General features: G+C 39.9%; 1 protein-coding gene across 1 annotated transcript in view; it reads right to left on the reverse strand.

Annotated features, from left to right (window-relative positions):
- LOC126188518 (potassium voltage-gated channel protein Shaker) overlaps window positions 1-15119 on the reverse strand; it is a 1090690-nt gene that overhangs the window by 654886 nt on the left and 420685 nt on the right. Inside the window, exon 5 of the mRNA XM_049930120.1 lies at window positions 4169-4292. Coding sequence (XP_049786077.1) covers window positions 4169-4292 — 124 coding nt within the window. The remainder of the gene's footprint in view (window positions 1-4168; window positions 4293-15119) is intronic.

A 15119-nucleotide genomic window follows, 5' to 3' on the forward strand; every position in this document is an offset into this window, starting at 1 on the left:
CAGTCTTGCAGATAGGATCCATCTATTCAACTAAGTGAAGGGCTGTTTGTTTCCTGCTATTGGCGTTTCACATCTTTTTGTTTACGAAGCATTATCATTGGCCTAAGGGATACGAAATGCAAATAAATGATACGATACTGTTTACTGCTACAGATTTGTGTGTTATTAATCTATATGGTAGACGAACAAACAGATAAAATAAACAAACTTCACGCAGACATAAATAGTATTCGTATTATATCTAATTCTCCATAGAAAAAGAAAAACAAATACAAATACAAGTACTAAAAAGAGATGACAATAGTCACTATTTTGGTATTTACAGAAAACAAACAGCAACGCATACGATTATACATGCCATATGAAACCAGATACAAAATCACGAGCTAGCAGCTCTCTAACATGAGAAATATAGACTTAATAAAATCCCAGTCTAAAAAAAAAACAATGAAAAAGAATTAGAAACACAACAGCCCATAGGCAAAAGCAAGTCATATAATACCCATACAGTAAAAGACCAACCACAAAACACAACTAAATAACAATAAGCAGAGGATATCATCACCATAAAACTGCAAAATCAACATTCATGACATGGCTTAAAAAAAATTAACACACAGAAAGTACTTTAGAAAAAGGAATACACATAGCATATACAACAAGAAACATATTCCAGTCTCATTTTCAAAAACCAATAGAAAAATCAATGAAATACCAATGACCTGGTATACACCTGTTAGGATCTGTTAGGAGCGCAAGTCAGCGAATTTGAGGATGACAGGCAGAAGTTTTAAAACTCGATACAAAGAACCATAAGAAGCTGGGTTTATGCAAATAGCAATTCTACTTTTGCTGAACATCTAACTAACATGGGCATGAAATATCTAATGTGGAACAGTATATGAAAATAATTAGAAGGAACAGTATATGAAAATAATTAGAAGGAACAGTCAGAACAGAAAATTAACATTGCAAGAAAACTTTCACACGCAAAGAACTGATGCAATGAACAAGACGGTAATAAAGGACCAAGTCAATGTGAGTAAGAACTCACTGACTTTGTCAGGTACTAAAACAATAACTCACTGTAGAACACAACCAGACTAAACAATAACTTAATCTTCCCAAAACCGACACTCAAATATGAAAAAATACTATAATTCGCTATTCCCTCCAATCAACTGCCTCCCCCCTCCCCCACCGCTTTTCCCAGAGGAACCCATATGACAAATAAACGAACATCGAAGTACATACAGACACCACAAAGCAATTAAAAGACGAACGAAAAGAACACTACGACAGATGACAAGAAAATACACATTAAATACTCACGAGCAACCCACAATGAAAGTGAAGTGTTCATTTGAAATTTGTTCGAAAGAGCCGAAAATCAGACATACTGGTGTACGCAGGCCAACTAGCTACACCTCCTGGACGGCACATATGGAATAAGAAGATTACAAAATCCTAAACAGTATCAAATAGTAATTTAACGGTATGAACCTTGCGCTCATAAGGTTGTTTCTTGGCTAACAACAAGACAATAACAGAAAACTTTAATACAGTAACATATCTGGAATCATTACATAACGCAGTTGTTACAAAGATAAACATCTATTACAGGCCACTGAAGATGCTTCATAAATAAGAAGCAGCGACACTCGTATGCTACAGAACAAAGAGCTTTCATATAGTTGCATAGACGGACGACATTTCAAAGAACCTAGTAGTCTGTTAATGAAGAAATAATGAGGTCCCTTGGCTTTTCGCTCCATTCAGATTGCTGATTATGCATCATATATACCAAATTTTCCCCATGAATAGTTCCTCCGAACAGTAATTCTATACAGAAAGGCTTCGTTTGAGACAAGAGGAGATGCGACAAAGAAAAAAAGTTCACGGACACTCATCACAGTTAGCACAAAATATGAACAGATATACTTTTGCCACACAGTGCTGATAAAAGAAGAGGTACCCTCTTTGATTGTGTTAGTATACCCTCCTAACTCTAAAGTAATGTTAATGTGTTCGGGTGCTAACAAATGACAAGGTACATCACTATGCAAGACACTAAACACAATGCTATACATACAAGACGTATGATTTTTTGCCTTGTTCTTTAATGTGAAAAATTAATTCTGTTGTAATTAACAGTATAAACCGTTATTTCTAATTATGTTTACAATAAACATTTTAAATCGTATTTATAAATACAGTTATTTATGAGTAATATGTGTTATGAATACTGGTTCCTGTTCAGGGATTAGGTACTAAAATAATTAGTTAGATCAGAAAGCCAGGGTAGGGGAAGCACTTTAGTTAGGAGAGCTGAGTGGTTATTGTAGCAACGTTCGTCCATTGTTATGTGTGAGAATTCTGTGGAATAGCACATGGACGACTCTATTAGCGCAATCTCATGAGTACCTGCAGCTCTTCATCATACCAAGAAAATGTGCATAATTCCATTAGAGCTATTAGGACATGGAGCAGTGACAATATTAATTGTGTTAATAGATGTTCAGGAGTGAATGACCCCAGCCATAAAGCAGCATCTATGAGGCAAACGTTTGTGGACAATTATTTTCGTGAAATGGACTGTCTTGTCCGAAACCCCGACCTGAACTGACTGGTACATCTATGAGATGAATTGTAGCGCCGAATTCGCTTCAAACCTTTTCTGGTTTAGGCTGTTGTGGCCTCAGACATTCAGACGACTCACTGAAAGTGTCCCCAGTAGAACTGAAACTGTCATGATGGTGAAGGGTGGACACTCCCCATATTAATGTCCACAAATAGGTGTCGGATGCTTTTGATTAGATAGTGTAACTGCCGCCGCAGGCTAAATAGTTTGAAGGTTTCACTTGTTTTATCAGCTGGTTCCTCACAACGAATTCTGCTAGTGTGCAGTCCTTTTTCATTAAATGACATTGCTCTTGTTTAACTGAAGACAGTCATTTCACTTGGGTTGGAAGTTCCTACTGACGTTTCTCCCTTTTTTGAGAATTAAATTAGTATTTTTAAACACGGCTGTGTGTATAACACGAAGTATTTCTTTATTCTATCTCCCTGAACGTGTTTCGACCTGTGCGTGTCATTTTCTGTGGTTCCCGATTTCTTTTTGTAAAAATATTGTACAACCTTCATAGCTGTTTTTCTAAAACTGTTGCTTGCATTGTTTACAACATGTGCATGGAAGAAAGCAGACCTGTAGAAATCCACTTTCGCAGTAAACGTAGTTTCGCGTGAGCTATCAAAACAAAATGCACATTTTATAGTTTTTAGGCCTAAAATAGAAAAAACCCATGAAGTTCGTGTGATATTTTCCAGATATAGCTCGAGACCAACAGAAAATGCGAAATATATTTGGTTAAGAACAAATGTACATTGGTGTTTTGGAGACGCCGGAGTTTAAACACCTAAATTTCATTGTAGATATTTTCATGTGAAACGTTACACACACCAAAGAATCTGTACGGCTCTAGTATTTCTGTTACTTTTGCCCATTGCACCATTTACTATAAAGAATAGACGAACGGGTTTAGGGAGAGCTACGGAGCGACAGGGGGGAGTTGAGAGGTAGAGGTAGAGAGAGAGACAGAGAGAGAGAGAGAGAGAAAATTCTATCACATTGTGTAATCCTCCATCTTCCGGAATTTTTTCGTGGGCAATTATAGTCACTCGGAAGAGGATGGGTTACCAACCTTCAGCTCAGCATCATAAAACAAGAGAACATGTGTAAGCCACATGGTACCGTATGGTCTGCCAAGCCAATTCCGAACGCCTGGTGTACGGTCCCATGGTGCTCTCCATGTGCTACGGTCCAAATAATTACAGGCTAGGAACCTATCCTTTGCCATGTAACACACTGAAAAGCCAGACGGTTGAACATTAATATTCGTAAGGTGATCGCCTTTAGTAAAGGACATTGTGGCAGAAGCAATTTTCATTTAGTGTAATTAACAAATGTAGTGACGGATAACAAGTGGATAATCTTGAAATGATCTCAGCTACCGTCTGTACGGAGCAAAAACTGGCAATTGCGCTATCACTTTACATTTGAAAATCAGCTAGGCGATTTCTGTCAGATGGTAGGAAGCGGAAGGCCGAGGCGGGGCAGTCAGCCTGTGGATGAGCGGACAGGGGGAAGCAGGCGCGACGCGACACTCACGTTGATGACGACTCTCTCACAGAAGTCGTGGTCGTGTGGGATGGGCTCGAAGTGCGCCACGCCCGTGAACTGCGAGTGAGGGGTCGGCCCATCCTCGTCCTGGCTGCTCAGTTTCGGCAGCGACCTGCAACAACAACACACCACGTCACGTGACCACGCCCCGCAGCTCATTACACACACACTACTTACTGCTCAGCAAGAGGGGGCCCCCTCTGGTCTAACGAAAGGGGATCTGAAGGGTGGAAATGGAAAGATTTCTAATCACAAAACTTGTTTTCTATGCAGTTGTGTTCTCGCTACTCTGTTGTATATCCGCAGACTTGTTCCGAGTGTCAAAGCATGGAGAAAAAGTGTCAAACATTCATTACTAAAAGTTGCGTGGTTTTTGTGCCAAGCAGTGCTTCCCAAAGGAGTTGCAAGTGCCATGCGTTACGGACTCCTCCATTTACCCTGGGACTGTTTGTAGAAATGACATACAAATTTTTGATGAGTGAGCATAAGTTTATGAGCTACGACAGAGTTTTTGCAATTACAGATGAACGAAGCAAGGTAAGCAAAGGCTTTGTTTCACAAGATTTACGCAAGACTGTTGAGTCGGCCAGAGTTACGAACCCCCTGCTTGTAAATTCAATGCATACAACTGCTTTCTTAGTTAATGCTGGCGTATAAGACCTCCAAATGCAGTAGGCTCAAAGTGTCGCATTATCGCGCATCTCAAATACGCATACAAAAGTTCTTACTCTGAAACAGAACAATGGAAAATGTCCATGTATTCAGAAGATGTAAGACCATGGCAGATGCAAGTCATTCTGTATTTCATCCGAAAGTCCAGCCAGTTTGTCAGTAGCAAAACAGAAAGATCTGTTGACGATATTGCTACTTCTTCCCCAACATCATAGGGAGTTTTACAGTGAACTCTGCAACATCTCAATGGAGTTGTGTAAAAAACTGAAGTTAATACTAGGAGATTTTCTTTCTTGCATTTAATTTTGTTATTCCTTCTTGAGACATTTAAAAGAAACGAGAAATGGTTTTTGATGACTACAGTTTACTACTTAAAATATTACTGCTATATTTTTGTACTTGTGTTATCGCAAGGCACTTGTATCATCACAAAGCGCTTAAGAAAAAAATTTTGGTTTGGTACATACAATGTTCTTAATAAATTACTTATTTTCTGATTTATCTCACTTTTGGCTGTGATGGTGCTTAATTCTGTAGTATCAGCATACCTTCTGAATTTTCTGGGTACAAAAATGTTCTTGACAGAAAGACATATATTGTCTTTCAATTAGCACTTAAATCTATTTCCATTTCCACTCTTCGTTTGCGTTTTAGAGGCTAGTTTTCTAGTGATAAAATTAGATAATATTATTCAACGATGTCTGTCGTATGTATGTACAACGAATAATGTTAAGTGAAACGCCTTTCATTTCTTTTTGTACGAGAACTACGAATCGAAGTAAAAACAACGGAAAAAATATTAGTCACCCCAGGTGACGTCACGCTAATACCGTTTAAATCCTTGATAATGTCCACAATCGGCTAGGAAAACGATCCACAAGTTTCTTAGTTATGTTGTATTTAGTGAAGTTAGTCATTGATGGTGAGATTCTACGTAGCTCCTACACTGCGAGTGCGGGGATGTGAACGGGCAAATTTCATCAGCTGTTCCAAATATTCCTACACATTTTCTGTTGGACTGCGATAGGCTGATTTGGCGGGCCACTCGCGGTGCGATAGGATGCCTTAGTGTTCACCAAACACGGAACGTATGCTTTCAGTCCTGTGAACACGGCTGTTGTCACTGTGGAAGACGGAGTTGTCCACAGCGCACTCATCATGAAGATGAAGAAGAAACGGCCGAAACTTGGTCACCGAAAATGTTGAGGCAGCCATCCTGCTTGATGTTCACGGTAACCTGAATGATATGACACAAGTACTGATAGCATAAACAGCCCAAAACTTCCGCAGTGTTACATGGCTGCGTGTGATGCACTATACCTTGTAAAAGCACTGGAAATTCAAAAGTTGACACACCAACAAATCGGGGATCGTCATTCACGGTATGGTCATGAACCCGCCGAATTACATCGGTTGTACTCTGGATTTTGATGACATGTATGACTCAGAGTGAAGCAGTGGTAAGTCAGGGAGCATCATGTGGTGGTCTGGGCAGATAATCCACCTGCGTTACATTCGCATGTCAGTGTTGTGTTGCATCTGACTCACTGGCGCATTTCACCATGTGCGTTGTGTTAACGTAACACGCATATCACGGTTGTTTTGACTAGTGACAGTACTTTACCACTTTGTTGATAACCACTGATAGCTGCTCCAGTTGTATAAATAACATAAAAATTCTGTCTTACCGACTACATACGTTGGTACAGTGCATGGGCGAAACAATGGGAACTTGTGATGGGGAAAATCCTGTATGTAAAAGAATCATAATATACATGCACTGGTTATGCTTTTACTACTATGCGAAACGTAGTTTGTCTGATACTGAACGTTGTTATTCGTTGCATAATACAAAGACATCGTCGAATAACATTGAATGATTAGTACTGGCTTTGCGACTCACTTTAACAGGATCTCAGATGTGTTACGTAGCGAGAAAAATCCGCACGGCTGTGTTCACGTAAGTGACTAACAAGTTATTGTTTTGTGAGTAGGATTGAATAGAGAAATAAGGAGTTGTTGGATGAAGACAACCAGAAGAATTGTATCAGACGACTAAGATTTTTTTGTAGAAATCCTTTGATTATTTTAATGAAATGGAAAATGGAAAAACATGAAACAAAACTGTAGACATTTACTGATCACCTTAAAGTTGATAGTCCATATATTCAGTATGTATTGTTAATGTTTTCAGTATTATAATGTTGATGGAAGCCATCGATACATTCAGAAATCATTTCTACTGCCAAATTGTGACAGATTGGACTGTTCTGCGTACTAAAGTCCTTAAGAAAGTGACATAGTTTGTAAATGAAAAATAAGCTACTATGTTTTGACGTGAATGGTTGAGCACTTCGTATACAAAATAAACACATTTGTGAAGTTGGGTACCCGAACGTGTCGAAAGAGACAATATTCAAAACGTTGCTGTGGCCAAGTATCAGAAAGCTCAGAGCCACTCACTCTCTTTCATGCACATAATTCGTTAACTGAGCCATTGCATCCATCTGCGTTGAGAAAAACATTGCAGCATTTGCGGCTTCAGAAATATAATGCATTCATTATTTTCAAGCCATGCGAAACTGAGTTTTTACCTTAGACACCAATAATTACAATACAATGCAAGATTAGATTGTTTATTTACTTATTTATTTGTCTGTCTCCATAGCTGAGCGATCAGTATGCGTGTGCTGGCCATGCAGAGAACTCAGGTTCAACTTCTGTTCTTCCAGGAATTTTTCGTTGTTAGGAGAATCGCAGCGGATGTCACCGCAGCCAGTGAGAATCGTGTGGTCTTCAGGGCCTGAGCGCAGATTTAATTTTCAGTTAGCTGCTTATTTATTTAATCCATTATTTACTCTGTCCTTATGAAGCTGTTAAAGCTTTCAGTAAGATACAGTACAGACAAACATACCTGATACAACAACTAACGACAAGCAGTGATGGTACATCTGTTTATAAACCAATGATCGTAAAAAAGGAAACGCTAAAGGACGATGGCATATACGTATCCGAAATGGGGAATGTCTGCCAATAACAGATGGATAATACTGTAGAGGGACCTAGCTGCAACATCTACTGCGAGATCGGAATGTTCAGTATTTTGTTGATCTCAGTCAATGCAGAATCTTCTAACGAAGCGAAAAGTTGAAAGGAACGACTACTCTACATCTTCAACGTAGATAAGCGCTGTATCAACAGGTGAGTGTTGTTACAACAGTGATGCACTTGTTAAATCAATGGATAGAAGACGGTCGTTCGTGGCGTAGTACAATATGACAATGTGACCATATCAAAGGACAAGCAACATGCAACCTCATTCACAATGATGATTCGATCTTGATCACTATAGTGGGTGAAAAGCTATCTGCATCGACGAGACTGTGTCGGGTGGCACTGGACACATGATCTCGACTGCTACCTATAATGGTAATACGCCTACATATACATAGTCTGCAAGGAACCTTACGATGTCAGCGGAGGGTACTTTTTGTACCCCTGTGTTTTTACTTCCTTCCCCTCGTTTGCGGATGCTGTTGGGAAGAATGCCTGCTGGTAAACCTCCATAGGATCTCTAATTTATCTGATTTCTCGCTGTGGATATTTCACGAAACGCATGTGGGAGAATGTAGTATGTTGCCCGATTAATTTCGCAGTGTTCGCTCTTGAAATTTCAAGAGTAAACCTATCCGTCATGAAAATGCCTCTCTGGTAGAGTTTACCACTGGAGTTTGCTGTTTGTCTCCGCAACGTTCTCGTGCCAACTAAGTGATCCCATGACGAAACGTGCCGTTCGTTGTTGGATATGTTCTACCTCTTCTAATTGCCCAAGCTGGTGAAGTTGCCAGGCCGATGAGAAATACTCAGGAATCGGTCTGACAAGTGTTTTTTAAGTCACTTTTCTGGGGAATTAAATTTGCTTATGATCCTTCCAATGAATCACAATCTGGCGCCTGTTTTTCGTACAACTGGTTTTACATGGTTATTCCATCTCAGGTCGCTCTGGCGGGGTTATTCCAAGGTATTTTGCGGTAGTTACTGTTTCCACTATGAACAGTAACCGCTATATGAGAGAAGTTATAGAGCCCGAGGTTATTGTATTTCTTTAGGTGACCACACATATCGAACTTGGCAACGCCTTTTGACGAAGAAAGTGCAAGCATCAAATGCAGAAGAACGCATATTATTGTCAGTCCCGTGACTTCACTTGACAGGTTGCTGTAGGAAACCGTAGAGAAATGTTTTAGTGTCTACATGTTCATCCCGGTTTTCCATCAAGCGTTGTTAATCTTCGTGCAGTCGCTTACACACCTTGTAGGTTTAGTTACTAGCAACATATTGTTGTCCCGTTTGCTTCAGTCTCTCGAGGTTGAGTGCATCTAACTACAGCACACGGAGGCTTCGCACCGTACTGTGCTGTGAAGGTCAGAGTCCATGAACAGTTCTATAAACCTAATCATATTTATATAACCATGTCCCAAATGTGTGTTATAAAGACATCTGAAATCATGTGAGTTCTACGTTGTGTTGTACTCTATTAGGAGTTAGTGTATGACAATAACTCTATTGCAAACATAAAAGTACGTTCAGGGAATAGAATAAACCGAATGCCACACTGGCAGTATCGGCTTTCTGTGACTGTGTTATAATGAAGGTTGTATGTGTATACCGTAATCAGCCATCATAATTACGGAATATTCACTTTGCAACGTTAATTTGTTTAAGAATTTTTAACATGTTGTAGCCCTGTCAGCAACTGCGATAAATTAATGTCAAAAATCAGCCTCAGTTGCGAAACATTACTGGTCTTTACCCAGGTTTCAGCTAGAGTAATCTTGCCTTCTTCAGAAGCATAAAATAAACTAATGTATGCCAGAATAAGCACGGTCAAACATAAAAAGCTAAAGTACCGTGGTACCATGTCAAGTTACGTAGCCCAGCGTAGCATCTGCGGCTAACCGACCGCTTTCCACGAAGTGGGGCCGGGGCTGTTTCTCAGCTAAGTAACATAGCTTGACTTGGTACCACGGTACTTCAGCTTTTTACGTTTGACCGTGCCTTATTCTGGCATGTATTAGTTTCTTTTATGCTTCTGAAGAAGGCTAGATTACTCTAGCTGAAATCTGGGTAAAGACCAGTAATATTTCGCAACTGAGGCCGATTATTGTCATGTTAACTAGTTTACTACGCATTTCGAACCCCTGATGTTCATCTGAGGCATCGGCGAATACAGAAACTTAAATACTATTTACAGTATTAATATTGCTATCAAAAGAATTGTTGCTAGGTTATTGTTCAGTTGCGAGTATATTCACTGATCTCAAATGATGTGTGTTCCTTCACAGATCATGAAAAAATATAAAGTATATTCCAGAAACAATCTTTCATTAGAAACATGCATTATTTTCGGTGCTGCTGGCAGAGTTTGATTCAGTGAGAGAGATACGTTTTTGAAACAATCCCTTTGTGTTAGGCCATTCCTGCGCCATATCCACTTTTTTCAGGAGTGCTAGTCCAGCTACATATGTAGGAGAATTTCTGCGAAGATTGAAAAATAGGTGGTGACGTAATGACTGAAGTTGGGAAGTTGGGTGGGAGGGAGGGAGTGGGGGTTGATCTTAGTCACAAGAACACTGACCGCGAAGGGTTATGTTCTGTGTTTGGGTTCCGATCCTGCACACTAAATATGCTAACATTTTACACAGTTTTATGCCCTTGTTTGTACTTTTAATTGTTTGAACGTTGAGTTTAATTGAAGCACATTTTACTCATACTTAGAATGTGTGCTCATTGAAGGAGGTTAGCAAATTAGACTAAGGGCATTATGTCTCGATGTTGTGATGTTTTGCTCGGGCCTTGTACGGCGCCCTTCTATAAGGGGCGATCAAAAAGTTTACGCTTGAGAAGGGCATTGCTGCAGCGTATATGCACTGTAGCGCCTTCAAAGCGGGTCTACAAGCACAGACATGTAGCAAGGAGTTACAGTGGTATTCGTGTCTTTCCGACATACATGCGGTAAACGTGGAGACGCGAACTATGGCGACGTAATTATCAAATGCGTCCGAACAGGACCGAGCATTTGTTCTTTTTCTTGGCTGACGGTAGATATCCAGCGAAGGATGAGCAATGATTATGGTGCACAATGGCTGTCAAAATACACACTTGCGGACTGGTGCGCGACAGGGAAGTGCTATTGCTTCCTGATATCGCACGTCCCGATATCACAAATGTCGTTACACAGGAGTTACGCCAACTCGAGTGCGAAACACTCGACCGCTCGCTCTACAGTACTGATCTCAAACCATGCTATTATCACCCCTTCGGTCTCTTGAAAAGTTCTTGACTGGTCGACGGTTTTTGTTGGATGAGGACGTGCAGCAGGCAGTCAAGGAATACTTCACGCAGCAGGACACGGTGTTTTACCAAACGGATATCTTCAACCTGGTACGTCGGTGAACTGATTGCTTCAGTGCTTACGCAGATTTTGTCTGGTTGGCATACAGATTCTGGACTGTACGGCATTCGCGCGAAAACTGTTTGGTCGGCCATTATTTAACACCAGTTATACATACAGATGTTATGTGTGAGTACACATTGATATATAAATTTTTCTTAGATAAGAACATAGCGAAAAGTAAAATTAACTTGTAAACAGTGAAAAAATTTGCGGTAGAACGCGGACAGATGCTCGATCGTCGCAGCAAGCAGAGGATCTACATTCAGTACAACCAACAAAAAGAAAATTTACGCGACGACACATTTTTGGCAAGAAGCTACAGATATACCCCCCCCCCCCTACGAACACGCGAAGACACACGACACACACACACACACACACACACACACACACACACACACACACACAGTTTCATTTCCAAATTGACTATTCCTCGATGCCTCAGAATTTGCCCTAGAAACTGATACCTTCTTTAGTGAAGCGGTGCCACAAAATATTTTTCCTCCAATCCGATACAGTGGCTCCAATTTAGTTATTCGCTCAGCTCATCTAACGTTCTACATCCTTCTATAGTAACGCATTTCAAAAGCTTCTACTCTCTTCTTGTCCGAACTTATCATCAATGTTTCGCTTCCATATAAGGTTTCAAGACAAATATTTCCCGGATAAACTTCCTGTCACTTAAATTTACATTCGATGTGAACAAACTTCCCTTTTTTCAGAAGCGCTTATCTTGCTATTGGCAGTCTGCGTTTTGTACGCTCTATGCTTCAAACATAGTCACTTATTTTACCATCTAAATATCAAAACTCACTGAATAATTCTGTCAGTAATACCTGGTTGAATTCGACTACAGTTTATTACCGTTGTCTCAGCTTTGTTGAGCTACATTTTATAACCTCTTTTCAACTCACTGTCCATTCCATTCAAATGCTGTCGTATGTCTCTTATAGAATTACAGTGTCATCGGCAAACCTTAAAATTTTCAGTTCTTCTCACTGTACTTTCATCCCCTTTCGAAATATCTCCTTGGTTTCCTTTAAACTTGTGCAATGTACATAGTGAGTAGCGTCGGTAGAGTTTACAATCTTGTCACAAACCCCTTCTTAACTATTGCATCCATTTCGTGTTCTTGCAGTCTTACAACGGCACAGTGGTTTCTGTACAAATTGGGCAGTGAACATTGTCAAAAGCTGTCTCTAAGTCTACAAATGCTATAACGTAGATTGGCCTTTCTTTAGAGTAGAGGCCATGTCGTTCGGGTCACAGATTTACTTCAGACTTTGTACACCTTTGTACTTTATCTATTAGGACAACATAAAGTGAAAGTAGTAAGGCACACTGTTCAGGTGATTTTCGAGAAAATCGCAAGTGAATTTTTATGTGTCAATAACGTACCGTTGCGTTGTGACCTTGAGCACGAGCTGCCGGCAGCCATGTGTTTACCGTTCAAGCTCCGTAATCAGTGGATTGCTGGATGGAGTCTCAATCATTTTTTAAATTTTTTAACAATTGTCTTATTGTTTCGTACATATTACATCTGAAAGATAATATGATGAAGAGACACGTGTATTTACATGAACTTTTATTGAATTTCCAACGTTATTTGGCTGTTTACTAATTTTTATTGTTACAATACATACACAAATCTTACTTTTATAGACAAGTTAAAAACTTTATCAGGCGCTTCAAACTTGTTCGTATTTGATTGACAACGAATGAAAAATTGCTTGTCGTGAGGATGAAATACATTTATTTGCACATCGCCGCCGGCCGGTGTGGCCATGCGGCTCTAGGCGCTTCAGTCTGGAACCGCGTGACCGCTACGGTCGCAGGTTCGAATCCTGCCTGGGGCATGGATGTGTGTGATGTCCTTAGGTTAGTTAGGTTTAAGTAGTTCTAAGTTCTAGGGGACTGATGACCACAGATGTTAAGTCCCATAGTCCTCAGAGCCATTTGACCATTTTGCACATTTCGCCAATTTTCGGTTCCGATATTTACGAGAATGTATTACGCATGATTTGCATCAAATTGTGGAATGAAATAAAATTTTTTTCAAATTGTCAACGAGTTTTGTTGTTCCGTAGAAAGTATGAAACTTTCTTGAGCATGCGAGAAAATTGTATTCATTCGAAGTGTTAGATGGCACTTTAATTTATGTTTTGCGTGAATTTATGAAAAATATCATCCTGCAACTTGTAATGTCGGAAGCGCATCCGACGATGAATTGTACATTACTCTCGTATTTTGGCATGTTGTGACGTATTGTATTACTGTATAAAGTTATTTTATCAAGGTTTGGGCTTTCCAAGCCTGTTCCTCGCCTCTGAAATAAGTGTCTGCAGGTCGAAGCATCCAGGTGCAATGTTCTCTGTATGTTCCCGGTTGCAGGTATAAGAGATTTCAGAAAACACGACAGGTATATATTTTCAGCAAAACTTTTTGCGTCTGGTCGTTTATTTGGCGACAGTTACAAATATAATATTTTTATGATAGTAAAAATTAGCAAAATTCATGCAAATACACGTGTTTGTTCGTCGTATTATCTTTCGAAAGTAATGTGTAGGAAGTAATATGACTAGCTTTGAAAATAACAGATAAAAACGAAACATGGACGGGACTCGATCCAGCGATTCACCGGTTACGGAGCTTGAACGCTAAACATACGACCGTCGCCATCTTTGCTCGAGGTCGCAACATACTGATACATCGTTGACGCGCAAAAATCCTCTTGCGATTTTCTCGAAATAGCCTAAATAGTACGCCTTACTAGTAGCACATTATATTGTGCTAAAGGACTACTAAAAGTGTACAATGTTTGAAGTAAATCCGTGATCCGAACGTCGTGGGCCCCCCTTATAACATAAATCATAAGGTCAGTACGTCGTCGCGTGTTGCTGGTTGCGTGCTGTGGAACGCAAACTGATGTTCCCCAAGGTCATCTTCTAACAGTTTTCCCATTTCAATATTTTGGAACCGGGACTTACTAAATTAATAGTGTGGATGAAAAACCGGAAGCGCTCTTTGAGGGATCCATACAGTGACGTGGTGCCAGTCTTTCTGTCAAATGCGATTTCCGTGTTTCTGACCTACCGCAGTTATGCAATTGATAAAGAGGACCTAGAGTTTAACGTGGAGTTCGAACCATGTGTTGTTTCTGGTGACTCCTCACATCGTTTAGAGGTGAAGGGTAAGTTAAAATGAAGACTGAAAAATCTGTAATCCGACCGAGATTCGATCATGCAACCTCTCGGTTTCCAGCCACGCGCATTACCCCCAACCCGCCAACTATGTAGATAGTTCATCTACAGGTTTTGACAAGGCGAGTCTGCGAGTATCTTTTGGTTGCATTGACTTATATGCTTAAATTATTTACACCACCAAGGGACCACGTACCTTAGTATTTGACATAAATTTCAACTTGTTACCTCTGGCTGCTCCTGAAAAAAGCGGTCATGGCAGTCGGACAGATGGATGGACGGACTAAAAAGTGATCCTCTAAGGGTTCCATTTTTACCGACTGACGTACGTAATCCTGGAAACACAGTGCTACCTAAGCAGACCTTCAGAGTTTGGAGAAGTGTCGTAATATTTTGAATATCTTTCATAAAATCAGCAATATTTAGTCTCAAGTTCAAATGAAAATTATATGAAAAATTGGAATTGTAATCAAAATATTCCAGTTTCGTTGCTTTTCTCTGAATGCTGTCCTTCACTTTGTGTAACGCAATATTGAATCACTTCTGATACGCTCTGTAAAAATGCTAGAAACGTTCAGGATACATGTTCAGATCTTTCATCACGTCGAAT

The sequence above is a fragment of the Schistocerca cancellata genome, chromosome 5 (genome assembly GCF_023864275.1).
Source record: "Schistocerca cancellata isolate TAMUIC-IGC-003103 chromosome 5, iqSchCanc2.1, whole genome shotgun sequence".
Classification (NCBI taxonomy): Eukaryota; Metazoa; Arthropoda; class Insecta; order Orthoptera; family Acrididae; genus Schistocerca; species Schistocerca cancellata.